Source organism: Pecten maximus, chromosome 5, assembly GCF_902652985.1.
Source record: "Pecten maximus chromosome 5, xPecMax1.1, whole genome shotgun sequence".
Taxonomy (NCBI): domain Eukaryota; kingdom Metazoa; phylum Mollusca; class Bivalvia; order Pectinida; family Pectinidae; genus Pecten; species Pecten maximus.
This window is the reverse complement of record NC_047019.1, coordinates 22,261,333-22,284,565: the sequence shown is the minus strand read 5'-3', so window position 1 is coordinate 22,284,565 and position 23,233 is coordinate 22,261,333. Positions and strand designations below refer to the sequence as shown.

The window sequence follows — 23,233 nt, the reverse complement described above, 5'->3', positions numbered from 1 at the left end:
GAAATAGCGATAACAAACTTCAATGGTCAAAATCCAAGATGGCTGCCTGTCGGCCATGTTGTTTTCCGATCGGTCCCAAAATGCAATATGCATAACTAGGCACTAAGGGGAACCTACATATGAAATTTGAGAAAGATCCCTTCAGTACTTTCTCAGAAATAGCGATAACAAACTTCAATGGTCAAAATCCAAGATGGCTGCCTGTCGGCCATGTTGTTTTCCGATCAGTCCCAAAATGCAATATGCATAACTAGGCACCAAGGGAAACCTACATATGAAATTTAAGAAAGATCCCTTCAGTACTTTCTGAGGATTAGCGATAACAAGAATTGTTTACGGACGGACGGACGGACGGAGGGACGGACGGACGGACGACGGACCACGGACGCAGGGCGATTTGAATAGCCCACCATCTGATGATGGTGGGCTAATAAAAACATCAATAAATTCCAATATATCCACTTCTCTGCTATATTGTTTTTCTGATCAGACTCAAAATTGTATTGGCATAACTAGGGGCCAAGGGGAACCTATTCATCAAGTATCAGAAAATACTTCTCAAGAAATATTTATAACAAGGATTGTTTATGGATGGACCATAGGCGCAGGTTGATTTAAAAGCCCACCAGCATTGGTGGACAAAAAACTAGAAATAAAAACAAATAACCAAAGACAATTTCCAAAAGTTAATAATTTATGTTGAGTAAAGTTAATCAGAAGTCAAGCTTTGTGACGTCTGGTTTCCTTCTGTCCAGACTGAGAGACTCCATGGCTTCCACAGGGGCCTGTATAGATGTTGTGGTACCTGGTCCCTGTGCAGCTTCTGGCTGAGTAGAGTTTTCTTTCTTGCTTAATTCCTCTATCTGCAATTGCAATATACCGGTAACCATGAATTGTATCAATAATACTTATTTCCTTGATGAATCACTCAAAATCATTCATTACTTATTTACTATTAACTATTATCGTATTCACTTTGGTATTTGGCCAAATAAGCCAATCATAAAATGCCAACCTATACTTTGAATCCAAGATAGCATATATATTATCTCCAGGCCTTATTGCAGGATAATAAACAGAAACATGGCAATTATAGAACTAAGAAGCAAGAGCATAAGCTTTGGATTACATGTCATACCACTGGAAAGAAACAGTTACTGTAAATGCTAGTCTTACAGACCTTTCTTCTCTCTTTATGAGTCTTCCCTATTCCAAGCCTGTAAAACAATGCAATAATATGAAAATGAGATAAAATTATTGCCAGTACGGGATGAAATAATCCTCTTCACAGGACTCGAAATCATACAAGTATAATTTACATATGTTTTAGTGGTTTTTTTTGGTTTTTTCTATTTTTTTTTTTTCAAATTTGATTGACCTGTAAATAATTAAAACACTAATGTCATAGTGATACAAATGAATAAACTACCGTGTAGACTGAATGTCAATCTGTGCTACATTGACAGCCTAAAAGGAAATGACAGCAGGTGTCAAAGATAGAAAGACAGAAAGTCAGTGAAAAACTCCAGGGATGTTCTAGGTGTGACTAAATTGATGCCTTTTAATGGAGAGATGAAACTAAATTATGACCTTGCAGACTTGTACTAGATTAGCTTTTTAAATAATGTCTTATAAATGGTAATGGTTTACTCAAAACATCAATCCCATTAGTTACCTGGGTAGCCCTCGATTGAGTCCCTCCAACAACACACAAGCCTTACAAATAGGATTACTGGAGATATAGCCGCATCGCTCACAGTTTCCTAAACCAATGTAAAACCTTAATTAGATTGGTCTATACAAAAGTAATATATAAATATGTGATTGTGTTCTTTTTATAACTAATCGGAAACAATATACAAGGTAATGGATAGCTGATTCGGTGTTTTACTGGTTGGATTACGAGAATTGCTATTGGAAGTGGTTGATTTCTGCAAGTGAAAAACTTAACAGGTTATCAATTTTGTTTTATTAAACTTTTATTTTTCATAACAGAAAATAATCAAATTTTGCTAGTTGCTTATTGGTTATAGACATACACAGAACAGAGGTAAGCAAAACTGAATGCAAATCATTAGTGGCATTTACAAAATTGAATCTGTGCCAAGATTGTGTGAGCAGAGTTACCTACCCTGAACTGGCATCTTCACTGAAGTCTTCACAGATAAACTTTCTCCTGAATGAATAATATCTACAAGAGCAAAAAAACAACTACATGTGAAGTAAAAACCATACACAATTTTGGGTTAAGTGCTATCATATATCATAAAACTTTGTATTTTGAGCTTTATATATATACCAGTATCTTTATGTTGACAAATATCCTGTACACTGTTGCATTAGTTTAATGCTGAATATTTCTGTGCTACATTGACTGCTATTATATATTTACATGAAAGCTTCCTGTTAAAGTAGTTCTTCAGATTTTAGAGTTTAAATTATAGATAGGAATGAAATCATTTTTCATTTAACCAGTTTTTTCATTTCAGTGAAATTTGGTTTCAAGGTGTAATTCAGTAAATGAGTTAATTTGGTACTAAGACAATAGAACATATATTTGAATACAATTCCTACCTATTATAGCACTAGGTCTGATTTTCTCCACATCTTTGATGTAAGCACGAGCAAATCCCCTGAAATAGACATACACAAGTGGTTAGAATAATAAATGTAAAGGTAACCCAAAGGTTTCTGATGTTTTATTTATCAGCCTTTTAAAAATCTAATATGGGCTGATTAATATAAAAGTCACATTATGCCAGATAGTTATTCTCAAAAGGTGACAACACAAACTCAAGTTTACATCGAGTGATGTCCAGGTAGTACAAGGTATATTGTTTTATCCTAAAATGGTTTACTGATAGATATAAATTATTCACTCCAGGTATAGGTGGTGCATATATTAAAATCAAATTCAAAAGTCAAATCTTTTTCCTTTTTTTTTAAGTACATTGTATACAGTAAAAACCCAGGATTGACTGCTCCATGTATTTCAGCAACAGATGGATATTTTCTTTGGCCTTTAAGAATTATGATCATTATTATTGGTGTCCATGTGATGTTGATTTATCATTACAGTATATGACATGTACATACCTGTATGCATTTGGAGAATAAATACATTCTGTTGAGAAGTAGTCAAGCTTCTTGAAGTAGGCATACCTGTGTTAACAATACCAAATTAAATCAAATATAAATTTCTCTTTTAATATATGTTTGTGCATATTTTACAAGCACATATTTGTAATTGTTTTCAATATGTTGAGCACCAGTACAGGAAGTTCAGTTAAATTACTTAAATTCTTCTTTAATTCCATAAAAAGTTCTCTTGTGTTTTACAGATAATTAAACTTAGTTGAAATATTTTGCCTCAACAAATTATCCTTCCTTCAGAGACTAGAAATTGAGTCAAATTCTAATTCAAGTGATCAAGATATTTCGTCTTACTATTGTTGAGTTCCATGGCATTTATTTGGAGCACATAACTAGGTTTACATGAGTATAAAAAACATTTATTATATGTACAACTAGATTAGGAAAGATGATTGTATAATGAAGTGATACAAAAAGTGCTTTTGCCTTAGACAATACTGATTAATATATTATTCTGTGATATATGACTTACATGACTATTTCCTTTTCATATGTGTACTTGAAAGGCTTACACCTAGGGAGAGAGCCCTCAGCACCCTGGTAAAATAAACACAGTTATAAGACTAATACGTGTATATCCAGGAATATACCAAGTCATGATGTACGAAGGATCACCAAGTATGATCACTGGCTTACTCATCTTCTAGTATAGTTCCTCCTAGCACTAATTTCATCAAAATTCCTGAAGTTATGGACAATTTTTATCTAAAATTTTCCATGGGATAGCATTACTGGACTTCAAGAAAAAATCTTAGTTGCAGAAACATTCCTTTAATTCTATAAGGCTTTCCTGTAGAAAATTTCAAGTAAGGGCTGTTCCAAAATTATTCCTGTGGGAAGGGACAATTTTTCTAAGACCCAATTACCATTAAGTATATGGAATACAACTGTACTTAGAAAAATGGGCTTTACCCCCACCACCCATCAAATTTTAATACAAGTACCTCCAACCCAACCCACACAAACAGATAATTCTGGACTGACCCTTAAGGAATATTGATGAAAGTGGAAGCCAAGATCTTCTGGAGAACAACTGTATCATTATTATTGTACATAGTGTCTACATCCTTTGGAGGACTCCAATGTAGCTGATCAGGCTGTGAACTTTGAAAATTGTGACTTCCTATGAGTAAAACACAGAACTGAAGATTCCTAGCTGTACTGAGTGACATAAAGGGACATTCTCATTGGCTGAGTAAGTAATGATTGACCAGGGACATTCTCATTGGCTGAGTAAGTAATGATTGGCCAGGGACATTCTCATTGGCTGAGTACCAGGTAAGTAATGATTGGCCAGGGACATTCTCATTGGCTGAGTAAGTATTGATTGGCCAGGGACATTCTCATTGGCTGAGTAAGTAATGATTGGCCAGGGACATTCTCATTGGCTGAGTAAGTAATGATTGGCCAGGGACATTCTCATTGGCTGAGTAAGTAATGATTGACCAGGGACATTCTCATTGGCTGAGTAAGTAATGATTGACCAGGGACATTCTCATTGGCTGAGTTAGTAATGATTGACCAGGGACATTCTCATTGGCTGAGTAAGTAATGATTGGCCAGGGACATTCTCATTGGCTGAGTAAGTAATGATTGACCAGGGACATTCTCATTGGCTGAGTAAGTAATGATTGACCAGGAACATTCTCATTGGCTGAGTAAGTAATGATTGACCAGGGACATTCTCATTGGCTGAGTAACTAATTATTGACCAGGGACATTCTCATTGGCTGAGTAAGTAATGATTGACCAGGGACGTTCTCATTGGCTGAGTAAGAAATTATTGACCAGGGACATTCTCATTGGCTGAGTAAGTAATGATTGACCAGGGACATTCTCATTGGCCGAGTAAGTATTGATTGACCAGGGACATTCTCATTGGCCGAGTAAGTATTGATTGACCAGGGACATTCTCATTGGCTGAGTAATGATTGACCAGATGATTTATCATGGTGATGATGACTATAGAGAATTCATTCTCAGTACTTACTGTAGTGATAGCGGTACATCTCCGGAGACGGCCAATATCTCCCCTCAGTACTGTAAAACATAATGGTTATCATTGAACTACATGTATGTACAGCATTTCATCTGTAGAATTATACTCTTAAGTTTTTGTTTTTGTTTTTTTATGGTTCCATATTTTTCTGTTCTATCAAAGCATAAAGGAAATTTCTCCTTTTTTTTTTTTCTCTCATGAAATTATGAAAAGAACTAGAACTATTGATAATCTTGTTATTGATTTTATTTTATTTTCAATGTGTGCAGTTTTTGCCATATTTAAAACCCATATGAGATAAAGATCTCTAAAGTACATCAATACTTAGGAAATATTAGCTGCAGTTTAACATTCACAACAGTCCTGAGAGAATTCAACTACATGCTGATATATAGCAGTGTTTTTGTCTCACCATTCATAATAACTGTTTCTGCAATATCATCTGCATTGTGTCCTGCAAAATAAAACAGAAACAAAGTTACATATGACATCTAAAAATTAAGCTTTCTTATTGGACATATAATGAAATAATAATAGGTATAGAGAGGTTTGTTAAAAAGGTAATAACAGTCATGACTCCTAAAACATTATGTATGGAGCCAGAATGACACAAGTTATCTCCCTTTATTTTTCTTTAGGACCATGTAATATAGGTATTTTTCTGTAATGATCATTTACCTGTGACAATCTTGTTCACCTTCAGCATCATGGCTCCCCTGTCAAGAGCCTGCCTCCGAAACACTCCACAAAATGTACCTTCAAAAGCAATCAGGCATATAACCCCTCTTTTCTACATTAGAAAAATATCAAGACTGCATTTAATCAGAAATTTTAATAGTAGTTAGCGGCTTTTTATAAGGGTATATTCGCTTCTTGGCCAGATATTGATTGATAATTGACTAAATCCTTTAATCATAGGGAAAAAGCAATCTTAGTCTACAGTATGTGAACATGCAAGGCTACAGAATGTATAGTGTAGCTACCTGAAGTCAACTAAGGTTGAGAAGGCTAATTATGTACCTCAATGGTATCAGATAGACAAAAAACAATTAGGCAACAAGCCTATAGTACTTTGTTAAAAACCAAGAAGATGTACATTTTTTAAAGATTAAGGCTGTATGTTACAAGCACTTAGGTACATCCTCTTCAAAAGTGTTTCAAAAACCTTCATATCATAGTTAGGATTTAGTTAACAAACATAGAATTTTTTAATATGCAGTGATATATGCATTTTCAAATACAATTTTATTATATTAAACCATATCTGGCAATATTTCCGAAAAAAAATGTTGATTTAGTGACATTTTAACGATGGTGTAAAAATAACGGTTTTTCATGAGATGTTGCTGATAGAAGTTTCTGGTACGAGTTACGTCCCTTTGCTTGATTGAAAACCTCAGGAAAAAGAATTACCGTAAACCACATGTTATGAATAAGAAGGGAGATAACTCTAAAAAGAAATCATAGGTTTTACCTATCATTTTCTAGTTTGTATGTAAACTATCAAAATATCTCTGATATTACACTTACAGTTGTTTTTCAATCCTATCTGTTGTACAATTGCATCCATGGTCCAGCCATAAAGCTCCTGTGTGGAAATCAAAAATCAAAATTAATTGCATTATACATGTATATTACTCCATCGACACTTTCTTCAGTATCATACTATACACATTGTACACCTCATTAGAAATGATCTTCAGTTCTAACACTTACTTCAGTTCTATCCTGTACACATTATATACCTACCTCGTATGACACTAACTTCAGTTCTATCCTGTACACATTATATACCTACCTCGTATGACACTAACTTCAGTTCTATCCTGTACACATCGTATACCTACCTCGTATGACACTAACTTCAGTTCTATCCTGTACACATTATATACCTACCTCGTATGACACTAACTTCAGTTCTATCCTGTACATATTATATACCTACCTCGTATGACACTAACTTCAGTTCTATCCTGTACACATTATATACCTACCTCGTATGACACTAACTTCAGTTCTATCCAGTACACAATATATACCTACCTCGTATGACACTAACTTCAGTTCCATCCTGTACACATTATATACCTACCTCGTATGACACTAACTTCAGTTCTATCCTGTACACATCGTATACCTACCTCGTATAACACTAACTTCAGTTCTATCCAGTACACATTATATACCTACCTCGTATAACACTAACTTCAGTTCTATCCTGTACACATTATATACCTACCTCGTATGACACTAACTTCAGTTCTATCCTGTACACATTATATACCTACCTCGTATAACACTAACTTCAGTTCTATCCAGTACACATTATATACCTACCTCGTATGACACTAACTTCAGTTCTATCCTGTACACATTATATACCTACCTCGTATGACACTAACTTCAGTTCTATCCTGTACACATCATATACCTACCTCGTATGACACTAACTTCAGTTCTATCCTGCACACATTATATACCTACCTCGTATGACACGATCTTAAGGGGAAGGTCATACTGCATCTGGTTCCTCTTCACTGTCTGAAATACAGAAAAACAACTGTTTCAGCTAACTTCTTATTTTTTACTTAATATGCAAGACTGATTATAGAAGCATTCAACCACAAGTTATTTTATTCTATGTCCCACTGATTAAAGTTGAGATTATATGTATGCAATGCAAAGATTCTAAGCAGGTGCGTAGCTAGGCCTGTTTGGAAGTGTACGCCGACGTGATGCCAAAGGCTTCACTCGAAGCGCGCAGCGCGAGGAGGGGGTGGGCACGGGAGGGGGACACTTCCCCCTCCCGCTAGGGGGTGTGGGGGTATCCCCCAGGAAAAATTTGATTTATAGAAGGTCTTAGGAGTAATCTCCAGTATTCTGGTGGCAGTTTCATTAGTCTAACTAAACAAGAAATACGTCTATTTTGTGAGTGATAATCGGTTTTTATTCAACTTTCAATTTCCATGACATATTGTGTCAATTCATTCATTCATGATCATTTATTCATTGAAATATGAAACCCAGTCGGCGGGCTTTGGTTTCAGCAAACCTGGACACTACCAAGTCAAAGTCTACAGCAAAATCTCGATATGCATGCAACAATGCAAGCGACGACATCCGGTCACATCGCATGGTAGACCTCAGATAGGTTTTTACCCTGCGCATGATGCTGAACGACATAAGTGAATCGGAATGCCTGGCAGGGATTTCAACAATCCGGAAGAAATTTTAAAAAAATAAATAAATAAATAAACAAATGGGATACACGCTTGACCCGGGGCGTAAAAAGACTATTTCGAAAAAAATGAGGTGGACGCCCGGGCATACGAGCGTACGCCTGGCTACGCGCCTGCTAAGCTTAAAGTAACAACCTATCTTTCATTAAACAAATGACCCATTAACTTATCTATAGCAATGTTGAGTTCTTTGAAATGTAATCCTATAATTATAAGTCCTGACTTAAATTTGAGGGTGACTAACCAATGGTGACTTGAAAACGTGGAAATTCATTTTTTTTTTTTTTTTTTTGTAGTAACTTTGACCTTTAGCATGCACTGAAGCCAAGACCTGTACTATAATGGACGTTGAAGATGCAGGGAAACCTGAGACAGTATTTCCTATTTCTACACTTGCTACCTTGACTTTTCCTATTTGAAATTAAAACCAATCAAAAGCTTGCAACTGAGGAAATCTTGCATGGTATACTCAGTGGAAATGAGTCATTGATCAGTTTTTGTGTCTAAAAAAAGATGTGATATTATAACTGATCTTCTGTCCTTTCTATTTGGGAGTACCTGGTAGTTAAATATGTGTCTAGACATGTTAATTTTTACTTCATTTAGTAGTTAAGGAATGATTTATCTCTAGTTATGCATTGCTTTTTTTTCCTTGAATCATGTAAATCCTGTTGAGTTATGAATCCCTTGGGAGCTATTATTGTATTATTTGTAATTCAACAAATTTTATTACATTAATAATACAAATGAATTAGATAACAGGCAATGTCTATACTAATCTTCTCCTATTATCTGGTTAAAATATGCATATACAACAATTCTAATAACATGTATATAATATCATATGATTATTATAATAATTTAATAATTATTAATTATGTAAATATTATTAGACCTGAATGCATATACAATTTAACTTTATTTAATTGATATGACTTATCATTTCATATTTCATGATACTTATTATTGTATTATTTATACCCAATTAGAGCAAAAACTTGAAATCCTTGGAATCTACCAATCCTCTAAACCCCAACAATCATATATACTGTGTACATGTCTCATCTCTGAAGAACTGAGGAACTTCATACCTCTAAGGAGTCATCTCTGTATCCTGTGATCCCTTCATCCACAGACAACAATACCAGGTCAAGGCCATAGTTGTATCGGTCGTTCAGCACTTTCATCACATATGCCAGCACAGTGGAATCTTTAGGTGAAGTATTAATAATTATAAATGTACAAAACATTGAATATTTAAGGTGAGAGGACAGCAATTATTCAATGTGATGGTGAAAACGATTTTCAAATCTTTTCATTAGAGAAACTCTTTTGTATACCAGTACATGATTATTCTTTACACTTCCATAGTGTCTAAAGTTTTTAGTAAAGTCAAACATTTTTTTTATAAATTTGACATTTACAATTTGAATGATCCTTCATCCTATTACAAATGCCTGGGTGTCAATTATGATTTGTAAATCTGAAGACAGTTATGTATGTGAAGCTTTTCTCTCTGTAAACAACATTACTTTCCATACCTTTTCCCCCAGAGGCCCCAATTGCTACTGTCTCCCCAGACGTGAATAATTTGGCATCAATGATCGTCTTGTGAACCTCTTCCTCAAAGGCATAGTAGAAACAGTCCTTACACAGTGCATCACCCTGAAACATCAAAACAGGTGTCATTTTAAGATTAGATAATATCTTATTCATTCAGTAGAACTGGGATAACTGTACATGTATTAATCTCCAAACTCAAACTTGGAGAAGCATATAATTCAATACTCCGTCAATCTCAAATTGAGTTATAGAATGTGTCAATTCAAACTGACATGAATAAATCAACTTTCTTAACTCAAAATAAATGAGTTATAAACTTAAAGCAACCCAAGAAATAAAACAGCATAAATTCAAATATCAAACAGCAAAAAATTGCCCCTATCTCAAATATAGACGGGTGAAATACCTGCTCCATAAAGCCATGTCTATCAGTATTTCTTAGCAATTTTTTCACAAGATTTATTCTATTAGTAGAAAGGATATTACCAAAGTACAATTCTTTATTTTATAATACCAAGGGACTGAACATCAGATGTGTAAACGACAGACGTCAGTGTTCTTCATTTCAACAAGTGTTAAATCAAGGCAACTAGTATCTGGAACAGATTTATTCTGATTTTGATAGCTAAGTTATATCAAAATAATAGTTTAAATAAAGCTTTGCTATGTATACGTCAAACATAATTTCAGTTATCTCAATTTTGAATTTCTGTCTGGATTATAAGCATCACTTTTCCAAGTTACCTCCCTTTCTTTGAAACAAAATATTTTCATATGAATGACAGCTTAATGCTGTTTGGTACACAATTACAGAAAGGAAATCAGAATTACTGTAAATTGTACTGTGGTGCAAAGTGATGGGAGTGGCAGCTGGTGACTTAAAGAATTTGATGTCATTGATCACTGATAGCTAGTAGGACATTTACAGAAATGCTCACCACATGGGACTACCCCGGTATTCAACGAAATGACTTAAAAAGGAATGATTTAACATGTCAACGAAATCACTATTAACACACAAAATGGCTACCTGTATTTGAAACCCACACAATGATGTAAAAGTTATCTCCAGTAAAACTTTCCCTGATTTTAATGTTATGGTAAACAGTCCATTATGACCAGTGTGGACAATGCCTCTGTCTGACAAGTGGTCAGTTGGTCAAGTTGTATAGTCAGTGGATGAGGAACGGAACGGCGGGATACATACACAGTACACACACCAACCTTATTATCAATTGTCACCAATTTTCCTTCCATTTTTTGCTTCATTACCCTGCCAAGGTGTGAGAGCATTGTCCAATGTGACAGTGACCGACAGGTTGACCACTCATGTCCTATTATAGTCCTAATCTCATCAAGTGGCAGCCATTCCGTGTCAATTAGATAATTTGTGATTCACAGACCAACATATTATCACAGATGGAAACATATCAAGTTTAATATCTGTTTAGGAAAACTTGCAGGTCAAAGACTGCTACACATCTCTGGACTTGACTTGGAAAGATCATAGGTCACCCTCTTTACCACTGGTCACTGAGTGACCACTCAGAATCACACTGACCACAGGAAGCCACATGTCACTATAAAGCCCTATCAGAATGATCTATTTTTATCTCCCTATCTGTTCTCTTTAACAGTCTGTTAACTAACTCTGCTAACACCTTCAACAAAAATCTGACACTTACCTCAAATTCTTTTACTCATTAGTTCATGAATAATAAATTTTGCATTAATTATAAAACTGTACATACATAAACGCATTAAAACCTCTGTATACTGTCATTTTTTGTACATTAAAGCCTCTGTATTTAGTCATTAATTGTACATTTAAACCTCTGTATACTGATATTATTTTTACATTTAAACCTCTGTATAATGTCAATATTTGTACATAAATCTCTGTATACTGTCATTATTTGTATATCAAAACCTCTGTATACTGTCATTATTTGTACATTAAAGCCTCTGTATTTAGTCATTATTTGTACATTTAAACCTCTATTTACTGTCAATATTTGCATATTAAAACCTCTGTATACTGTCATCATTTGTATATTAAAACCTCTGTATACTGTCATTATTTGTACATCCAAACCTCTGTATACTGATATTATTTTTACATTTAAACCTCTGTATAATGTCAATATTTGTACATAAACCTCTGTATACTGTCATTATTTGTATATTAAAACCTCTGTATACTGTCATTATTTGTACATCCAAACCTCTGTCTACTGATATTATTTTTACATTTAAACCTCTGTATAATGTCAATATTTGTACATCCAAACCTCTGTATAATGTCAATATTTGTATATTATTACCTCTATATACTGTCATTATTTGTACATTCAAACCTCTGTATTTAGTCAATATTTGTACATTTAAACCTCTGTATACTGTATATTTATGTTTGGTGAAATAATGATAATGAAAGTGATAAGATGTAAAAATTGTATAGAAAAGACCCATATAAGGACTGCTTTAATTTGCACACATGGAAACTGAAACAGGACAAGGAGTTGTTGGGAATATCTCACCTGAACTCAATCACTACCAAACAGCAACAGGTGCCCATTTTAAAGAGACATTATTTATAAAATAGACATTGCCTGTTAAAGTGTACACATATCCACTTGAAATGTCTTTCCTCAAGCATTTTCCAAATTATATTCAACTTACAAAAATAAGAAAGTCAGAGACAGCAAAATGTTATACCAAAGCATTACTATATACCTTAGTTTGTGATATTGCAAAAGAAAAGCTAAAACATTTGATTAGCCAATCACCCAGCTGTTATTTTCTTAATTCTGATTCTTCACAGTAATATAATATTACTCGCAGGTAATATGAAGTCATATACAGGGAATATAAGTCCCATGCAAAAAGAACGATAAATCTTTAAACAGTAGGTTTTGCAGTGTGATAATTTGCTATTTAGATTTTAGGAAGATGATATGGTCCCATATCACCTGTCTGGATTTCCCCAAGCCAAACCTAAATAACTAATAATAATACTGAATTGCTGAAACAAATCTGACTGCATACATTTTGTAGAATATACCTGTAGTGGTAGTATATTTCATAATTTTAATGAAAATTTGCTGCACACTATTTTTACTACTTATTAAATATGAAAATGAAGTAAAATCCTACAAACAGACGACATTTCAGATTATACAAAGCTCCCACAAATGAAAAAATTCTGTAAGACGGTGCTTTCTGCATATATACTGGCATCAAATTTAGCTTGCAGTACAGTTGCTTAATCAGAAAAGAGAAATGTTACAGATTGAGACACTCTAGTGATTTTTTATTCACGACAACCACTTTTTAATGTGAAGTGCTCAAGGTTAGATTTGCCTTTTCCACATCACTAACACACTTTCTTTTATCATGTTCGTTCTTGTATAACACTTTTATCAAAAACACAGTTGAATCATTAACATAATCACTGCTTGTAAAATTTTAATGAAAATGTCTCTTTATGCATTTAATAAGAGTTCGGATACAGTATCAATTTGAAATGAAATAAAAAGCAGAGTGCATGAAACAGTACATCAAAGCTGAATCAAACTAACTGTATTTCGATCAGGGTCGTTTGGGTGATGATAGATCCTGTCTGGGGGTCCGATACCTAATAATCATCTGCTCAGGTGTGATTGGCAGTTACCCCCGCCAACCAGGAGAGTGTCGGGTTAAAAAACCATGATACAAATCTGTTAAAACGAAGTTGGGGGTCCAGCTTTCTGTAGGTCAGCTCAATATTTGATCTGTATTGGATAGACGTTGAGAACGGGGTGACAATTTACACAGTGGGAAGCCCGGACCAACTACCTCTGTGTAGAACGAATAGTGAAGTACCTCCTTCGCAGTTGTCATGATACATCAAAGACTGGCGAGACCTGTGGCTCCATCTTGTTTGTCCATTTACCGGAGACTATGATTGCTCCGGGTTGAATAACATGATGGTAAGCCCCGAGGTGAAATTGGAGCCGGTAAGCTTAATTAAGACTGAGCAGGCCGAAGACTATCAAGTAGTGCTAATAGGCAGGTGCTCAACTTGGTTGTGACACCTTACAATGTCTGTGTAAATGATAGGTACAAAGGAATTAAATAAGGTGCATAAAATCAGTGTCTGGTGAACACTAATTACATACGAGAAACATCACTTGTGAAAAGTAGCAAGCTGCTTACAGCATTTTGTGGTCGAGTCTTAGTCTCTAGTTAGCTTGCTACTGTTGACGGACAAAATGTTTCTATCAAAATTATATTTGTTTAGTATTAGATTGTATCATTTTAAAAGAAATTATTCTCAAGAAATGAATTGAAATCAATTAATAAATAACAAAATTGTGTTGATAGTTGAAAACAAAATAGTGTTATGAAAACACCAGTCTACCATGTTAAGATTTCAAGACTAAGAAATACACTAGCATGGAATACAATACCATGTCCAATGTTGTGTATAATGGGAGCCCAGGGGGGAGAGGGGTATAACATCGATGGCACCAAACACTCAGTGGGTGGTGTAGAATGAGTAGATTACATTTCAAAATTAAAACTTCATTTGTTTAATCACTCTCATCATTGCTCGCTTGAGATGGAAATTAAACAGTTGGGGTGGGGGGGGGGGGGGGGGGGGGGGGGGTGATATGGAGCTAGACAAGACTACATAACAGGTATTGTATATGAGTAAATTCCATCATGCAAGGGCTATTGTATAAGTACAAATGATCAAATAGAAGTGACTTATCATCATTATGAGATGGTTTAGATTTCATCATTCAATGCATGTTGTATTGATCTTTACAAAATCAATCTTTGATAACAGGCATTTGCTTGAAAGCCTGCCAGATCTGCATGTTAGAACTGTATCAATTCAGATAAGGCTTACAGGAAACAAGAACATGATGGTGGAGGTGATACAAATTCTCATATCAAAATGTATACAAATCTATAAACATGTAACCAGAAGAATTTGAATTTCTATTTTCAAAATGCTACTTAAGAATGCACAACTGCTAGTATAATTCAAGCCTACCAAGTCAGAGAATAGTTGAAAACAGAGGGGACAAGATTTAAAACATTGAAAAATACAAAGGGAAATAACACTTTCAAAAATCATCAAATCAAAATGTTGTGTAGGAAAGAATATCTGTATGTCTTGACTATATATAAAAGGTTTCAATAAGACCGTGGTAAGTTTAGTAATTTAATTTTCAAAGAGGGTGGAATACTGAGAGACCTCATGAGAAAACCAGAGATTCCAGAGGGATCTTGGTGCCCATCATTGAAAAACCTTTATTGGATTTGTCAGACAGATCTTCTCTCTACTTTTCACTTCTTTCTTCTTTTCCTCTTAATAATCTTAGAACAAGTGGAACCACCATGTGAAGTTTGAGAAACATGCCTCCAGTTCTTTTCAAGAAGTAGCAATAAAAAACTTCAATAATCAAAATCCAAGATGGTTGCCTGTCGGATATTTTGTTTTTCTAATAAAAAAAGCTTCAATTGAATTGGCACAACTAGGCACCAAGAGGAACCTATTCATCATGTGTGAGAAATATCCCTCCATTTTTTTTTCAAGAAAAAGCAAAAACAATCTTCAATTCTCAAAATCCAAGATGGCCACCTGTCTGCTATTTTGTTTTTTTCTGATTAAAAATCTAAATTGAATTGGCAAAACAAGGGACCAAGGGGTCATATACATGAAGTTTGAGGCACAAACCCTCCAACTTTTCAAGAAATAACAATAACAAACTTCAATTATCAAAAACCAAGATGGCTGCCTGTCAGCCATTTGTTTTTCTGGTAAAAAATGTAAACTGAATTGGCACAACTAAGGACTAATGCAAGGGGAATACATGAATTTTGAGAAATATCCTGCAAAACTTTTTAAGAAATAGTAATTAAGGATTGTTTATGGATGGACATGCAGACGACAGAGGATGGACAACGGATGCAGGGCAATTTGAAAAGTCCATCAGCTGTAGCTAAAAAAAGAAAAATGGAAATACAACAGTGTACAATTAATATCATGGGTTTTTTTTTTGTACTGGTACTTCATTAAACCTGAATAATGGTCTGCCAGGGGTATGATGGATGTTGGTTGACCTTGATCTTTATTTTACAGTTGAACAAGTATATTAATGGACTTGATGAAGAAGATGTTCAGTTTCAGAGTTGTCAGATGGTGTATGGGCCTGCAGGTCAAGCTCTTGTGGTACAACTCAGTGACCACAAACAATGTTGACAACTGCATGAGTAAATATCAATTATGCCACACAGTCTACACATTATGTATTTAAACAGAGCATGCTTTTTATCCATTCAATCAATATTGGTCCATGGTCAAGATTTAGAAACATACATTCACAGAAATATTCCTAACTTCAAAATCACTGTTGACAAACTGTAATCCTGTGCAGTTCAATGGATTCTTAATTAACTCAGGGAATTCATATTGATGTAAACACCACATCAAAATCTGAGGTTTTAACCCCAAATACTGGTAATATTATAAATACACAGAAAAATAAACAAAAATCAATTTGGAGCAACAAGATGTCCATACATGTATTACAATGTAGCTATAGCTATATGTCACATGTTTGGTGGGGACAGCACTGGTACAGTCTGTAAAGTTTAGTTAAATATACAGAATTACAAAAACAAATGTAGAAATCATAGAATGGTTATAGAATTGTTATAGGATGAAACTGAAAGTTGAATATTTCAATTGTGTATGAGTTTGGGTATGAGTATATATGAGTTCCATCAGTACATCAAAACTCAGTGCTGAAAATTCCATTATTTGTTACATTTTGTATACAATATCATGTACATCTGGTCTTGTATGAGGAATCATCAAGATATGATGTTCCTTCAAAGGGGCATTAACAAACTTAATTTTGGTATGAATTTCCAATCCATAATCCATATGTAAATGTAATGTTATGTAATAAATATGGAACGTGGATTGGAAATTCATGTCAAGTACCTGTGGGTGAGGTTCTGACATAAAATTGGCGAGTCAATATGGCACATAAATACAAAATGTATACTTATAAGTCATACACGTATTAGCTGTAAAATAAGTATTGTTAATCCAGTGTCCCAGTAGTTAGATATTCATATATGAATGTTTTCAGCAATTTGAGCTTTGTAAATTGTAATTCCTTCTATATTAATAGAGTATATACAGTACATAAAACCCATTTGTACTATCTTTTAACTGTCCAATACAAATATGTACCAACAATGAAAGATTAATTAGCTATAAGCTTCTTCTTCAATTAAATTCATTTTTGTTGGAAACTTTCTAATAAATTTGATATCTACCTAACCATGACCTCATATCTTGTAAAAGTCTGGCGTGACACACAGTTTTACCGACTATGAGTAGTGCTGGCGTGGCCTGTCCATGTGTTGACCTGGCGATTACAGAGTCACAGAAGCTATTGTCCACACATGTGATCTTTAGGTTCTTCTGTACAATGCTCAGCAGGATCACTAACTAGAGCCCTGTGGCCAGAGCCAGGTAATGAGTGACTTTCAAGTGTCTACTCTAATTACACATCCTGTTCTGTATCTGAATCTCTCTTCTGGCTTCATACATCTGTTACTACTTCAAAACAGAATATTTCTATTTGAAACCATGTATGATTTGTCAAAATGTTTGAGATGTGAAATCAGCTAATTTTTAAAAATACTAAATCACTGTCAATTTGTATCTTAAAGAGGAGAGGACTTAAATATATACAGGCTTGCCTGTTGTCCAATCCATTTGTTTTATAAACAATAAAGTTGTTGAAATGAAATCTTGAAAATTTCATTATCTGAATTGTTCTTATTGCATGTATACAAATTGAGCGTACATTTATAATTTAATATGTGAATAGAATAATGACTAAGCAGTTTATAGTTTTCACTTCATGAAGTTAACTTCATACAAAATGTAGCTATTCAAATTCAGAGATGACAAAGTATGAATTAAGATATACTCAATGACACTTATAATTAATCCAGAAGTTAGTGTCCAGCAATATGAACGATACAACATGCTACTTTACAGTGACTTTTAATCATAAAGGTTTTGTCTTGGCCTCCCACTTGAGTAAGGATATCACAAGTGCTTCAGTGAGAGTGACAAGTATTCCATAAAGCTTTTATATATGTATCCCATACTAACATCTGAAATACTGCCTACATGTTTATATAACACTTTCCATGTCCTCATCCTATAATGATTAAAGAAAGGCTTAATATGTATATGCTACCAAAACATAAACAAAAATATTAATGTTGATATACAACTACAAAAATTTAACTGACAAGATTTATATATATATACATTGCCGGGAAGCTACATATTTGTCAATTTTTACTTCATCCACACATTATGCACCAAATATCTATTCAATATATATATATCCTTATATGGAATCAAAACAACAATAGATCCAAGAGGGATCTTGAGCACCTACAATTGAATGATCTTTATTGGTTGCTGTTCTGTGTAAGACTGATATTTTCTCTACTTTTTCCTTCTTTCCTCTTAACAATCTGGTAACAAGGAAAACCTTCATAAGAAATCTAGGAAAGATCTCAGAAGCACTTTCTGAGTACTAGAAATAGCAATGACAAACTTCACAAGAAATAGTGATAACAAAACTTCAACTCTCAAAATCAAAGATGGCCGCCTGGTGGCCATTTCATCTCCTGGCTCAGATTCAAAATCATATTACAACAACTATAAAGGAACAAAAGAAAACCTACATAATTATAAAGTTTGAGAAAAATTCTTCCTGTACTTCTGAAGAAATAGCAATAACAATCTTCAACTGTCAAAATCAAATACAGATGCCAGTTGGCATCAATTTTATATTCTGGATCAGATTTACAATCAAATAGGCACAACAAGGAACCAAGGAAGAAATAGAGTATGGAAAAACTTAGCCAATGAGATGTGTTCGACAGATCAAGTGCATACACTTTTCCACATTAGCATATCAACAAGCCATTTGATTTCTCATAATCATCAACAAGTATATACCACTGCTAGATCTTATGGTCCTTTATTTAATTACAAGTGTCTGAAATTTGATGCAAATCCATCAAGGAATGACACCTCTAGAGTACTGACAATGATTTTTCAAAAATAGGAAGATGATCTTGACCCAACAACCCTGAAACTTGTTTGAGATACGTACTGTAGTCTTTAATTACTGTGTGAAGTGTGATGAAACTCCTTCAAGGAATGAAGGCATGACTTTGGTTTGGTTTATTTTGTTTCACGTCCTATTAACAGCAAGGGTCTTTAAAGGATGTGCAAGGTTTTGGAGGTGGAGGAAAGCCAGAGTACCAGGAGAAAAACTACCGACCTATGGTCAGTACCTGGCGTTTGGCCCACAGTGCTGACATTGAATCTTATAAAAATTGTAACAGTGACCTTGACTTTGACAACCCTGAAAATGGAACATGTAAACAATGTTTTGATCCTTTGTAATTGTGTGAAGTTTGATTAAATCCCTCAATGAATGAAGCTCGCAGAGAGCTGACAAAGGATTTTATAAAAAATGGTAATGGTGACCTTGATCCTTCACAAAACAACGAATCCTCAAACAATGGTCCTTTATGAATGTGTGAAGTTTGATTAAAATCCCTCTAGTCTAGAAATGAAGCTGCCAGAGAGCTGATAAAGTGTGATTGTGACATTGACCTTGACACCACAACCATGAAACTCAAACTTTTCTGAGATATAATCTATGATCCTTTGTAATAATGTGAAAGTGGATCACTAAATTTTCATGTTGCAATATATTGCAATATTTGAAGAGATATTGTGATATATCACGATATTTTATAATTCGATAATTTTGAATGAATTTTGTAGAACAAACGACTGAAACATGAACATATTAAAAGAAACCATTGCTTGATTTAATCCAGTGATGTACCTGAAACTGCCTTATTTTGATGTCATATACACACCCACAAGATTTATAATACACAAAGCAAGTTAAATTATATAATTAAGGTTTAATAGAAAACTATTTGTAAAAAAATGCAAATTCTGCTGTTAAAATACTGTAATAGTTGAAGAAATTTGCTGCAATATACCTGCTATATTGCGATACTGAATTTGTAATAAAATTCCCCATCCCTAATAAGACAGACCGAGAACTAGAGTCACTGTCCACTTTCCAGCAGTTTCACTGGTAGTGGACAACTTAGACTATTGATCCAGAATGTTGATGCCCTGTATATGTGTAATCTGTCCCAAACATGGAGTTAGATATAATTATCTGTATTGCAGGCAACTGTAACTGGTAATTGACACTCAGATTAAAATCTAAATTACAAAGTATCTTATGAAAAAATAACTTGTTTTTTGCGTTGGTATATCCTTTTTACATGTTCTGATAAAGTTTCATTTTAAACAAGAAAAATCTTTAAAAAAGATAAACGGCATAGTTTTAATGCTGGTGGTTATAATGTAAAACTACTGGTGAAATAAATTAATGAACTACATTTTAATTAATAAATACGCAGTTTCAGCACGGATAACAAAATTATATCAGTTTGAATCATTTTTGGTGATAATAGGACTGCAAATGTGTCATTTGAATAGATGCATCCACTTATTCAGCTTGCATTCAATTTAAAAGGGACATCACGATAAACGTTGCAATTTTCACTGAATGTACGCGTTTTGTTCCTTTCCAGTTATGTTTCTGTGCTGTCCCAATGTTCACAGTCAATCCCTATGTCCAGCTTGACCACTCGATTTAGTTGGGAATCCCTCTCTTAATTTAGCGCGGAAATTATTTTTAAATTATTACGGGACTGTTTTGAAATCGTGGCAACACAAACAGACGATAGTTTACAAGGCGATATCTATATTCCGTCTGGGTTAGTTGGATAACGATATTATACAGTGGTTTAAATGTTAAATAACACGTTCTGTATATATTACGGCACACATATTTATGTGTAAATAAGTGTAAACACTGTTCATATAGTATAGTGACAGTAGCGATGTACTGGTACAGACTGTGTAAATATTACCGAGCTTGTGGAACTATTACAGAGTTTGTGTTAATATTACAGAGTTTGTGTAAATATTAGCCTACCGAGATTGTCATGACCTACTATCAAACAATCAAGCAGAATACGAGCGGCGTCCGTATTACTGCTGTTTTCATGTTTGAACTGTTACAATCTATTGTACTGCTTCCCAAGTTTAATTCTAGGATTGTGTTTGATCCATTTCCCTATTATTCTCTTCATTGCGGAAGCTGTTATCGTTTCCAACCGCAGTCGATTCACAATGGAAGCCATTTTTGTTTCCATGTGTTTTAGTTTGTTGTGCGCATGCGTTTATCGTATATGTCACAAAATTTGCATATTCAGAGTGATAACCTTTTAATAATTGATAATTGATGTTTTTATGTACAAACATCATCAAATTCGAATGGTTATTGTTCAGAAGGTTATTTTTTTAAAAGATATACCCAATAATATGATAGAAAATACAAAATAAATATTGTTTACCGTGGGTCCCTTTAACTTTGTTTTGTTTTAAACTGTATATCTGCATTTTGCATTGACCGCTACATTGACCAATCATGTACTTCATCTTGACAGAAACGCCACTTGTCGCGTCATATCCGGGGCCAAAACAAAGTTAGACGGCTATGCCGAAAAAATGTGTACTTTGTAAGAAAATCTGTCTTCTTTGCGTAGTCAGTATGAAGCACTTTACACTACTATACGCCATATGTGTTTATGCACGCCATAGCAAAATTCAAGAGTTTTTTCTGCAAAATCAAAGGATTTTTCATTTTTTGTATGTGTATAATACATGATATGGTAAAGTTTCATTAAATATTTAATGTATAATACACATACAATTTGAAAAATCCTTTGGTGCAAATGTACATGGTAAAAAGAGATCAACAAATCTTGTTTTTGGTGTGTCTGTATGGTACGAGAAAACAATTATGCTGCTGGGATTATTTTCGGTTACCAAATGGATGGGTCATTTTCAAGGAAAAGAATACTCCTATAACATAAGAGGCCGCTGGTCGGCTCTTTTTCTATCGGATATTATTTTGCCGACTGCGACGCCTGTCAAAAGTATCTCGCCGTGTAAAACCTCTAACATTGTTGGAGTAGGAAAAGAACTATATCCATAATATAATTTAAGGGCCATTTTTTTAATCATGTGGGTCATTCAGGAAAACTCTGGGCCGACCACTGTTCTGGCTTGTGTTAGTATTGAAATATAGTTTATAATATACATAGATGTGGTGTAATTGTAATATTTGAAAAAAAAATAGATGAAATATAGTCTTTGTAACGTAATGAAACACATGTAAATGTTGTGAAATCTCAGTTCTGACAGCTGTCGTAACGTGACAGCATTTCCGACATCTTTGTACCTATAAAAGGGTCTAAAAGTTTGTCGTATGATAAACTCTCGTTAAATAAACTATATTTAAATCCAATTACCGTTTTTGGCCTCTTCAATATCGCCGAACCATCACAAATATTGCATTTAACTGGCATGCTGTCAACACTTTGTAAACCGGAAGCACATGGAGTTGTTTTCACTGAAATCCATTTTATAAGCCGCAACTTGATTGGCCACAAGTATTTATGGTGACCAATCAAATGTCGTGTACTTGTTGCTGCTAGGATGGAATATGTGTTTATTTATGTGGTTGGAACGATTTAATCAGTCCTCTGAACAATATTTTCCAGACAAAAATCATTGCATGTTTTTGAATTCATCATCGTCAAACGACAGGTTTCCTGACCCGCGATATTCTATTATAATTAGTGATGTATCGCGTAAAATTGTATTTGGAGTTTTGAGAAATTAGCAAATCGAAATATGATATAAATGAACTAATCTTCAGAAGATATCTTTAGTAACAAGATAAGACATAAGACATCTCATATATATATATACATGTACAATTTCAGATGATTAATATACTTTATATGATATGATGTCTCATGTACTGTAAGATATCTCATATACATGTTCTATGACATATCCCATATACCATTTATGAGTTATATAGAAAAATAAATGAGATACCTTTAGATTATATCTAATGTAAAATAAGATATCTTATATGGAATCCAACTACATTTCTACATTGTATGTAAGAAATCTGATATATATCTTGTATTGCTTAAATTATGTAAATAGGAACCAACGTTAATTGCTAATCTAGTGATAAATCTTAATCATATTCAAACA

The 23,233-nt window shown here is 34.0% G+C and overlaps 1 protein-coding gene across 2 annotated transcripts; it reads right to left on the bottom strand.

Annotated features, from left to right (window-relative positions):
* Positions 1-673: 673 nt before the first annotated feature.
* On the bottom strand, positions 674-22,570 carry LOC117327522 (cytoplasmic tRNA 2-thiolation protein 1-like). Of its 2 annotated transcripts, none has more exons than XM_033884555.1 (15): positions 11,179-11,475; positions 9,933-10,056; positions 9,483-9,601; positions 7,637-7,693; positions 6,683-6,740; positions 5,831-5,908; positions 5,565-5,606; positions 5,144-5,193; positions 3,626-3,690; positions 3,097-3,162; positions 2,575-2,633; positions 2,132-2,191; positions 1,676-1,763; positions 1,181-1,217; positions 674-863 (listed from the first exon to the last, which is right to left on the bottom strand). In XM_033884555.1, exons 1-15 carry the CDS (start codon positions 11,245-11,247, stop codon positions 714-716), a joined length of 1,122 nt encoding a protein of 373 aa, XP_033740446.1. In that variant the 5' UTR covers positions 11,248-11,475; the 3' UTR covers positions 674-713. The 2 variants fall into 2 exon arrangements, with proteins under 2 accessions (XP_033740446.1, XP_033740447.1); XM_033884556.1 differs by lacking the exon at positions 11,179-11,475 and adding an exon at positions 22,474-22,570 and having other exon boundaries at positions 694-863.
* Between the last annotated feature and the right edge of the window lie 663 nt (positions 22,571-23,233).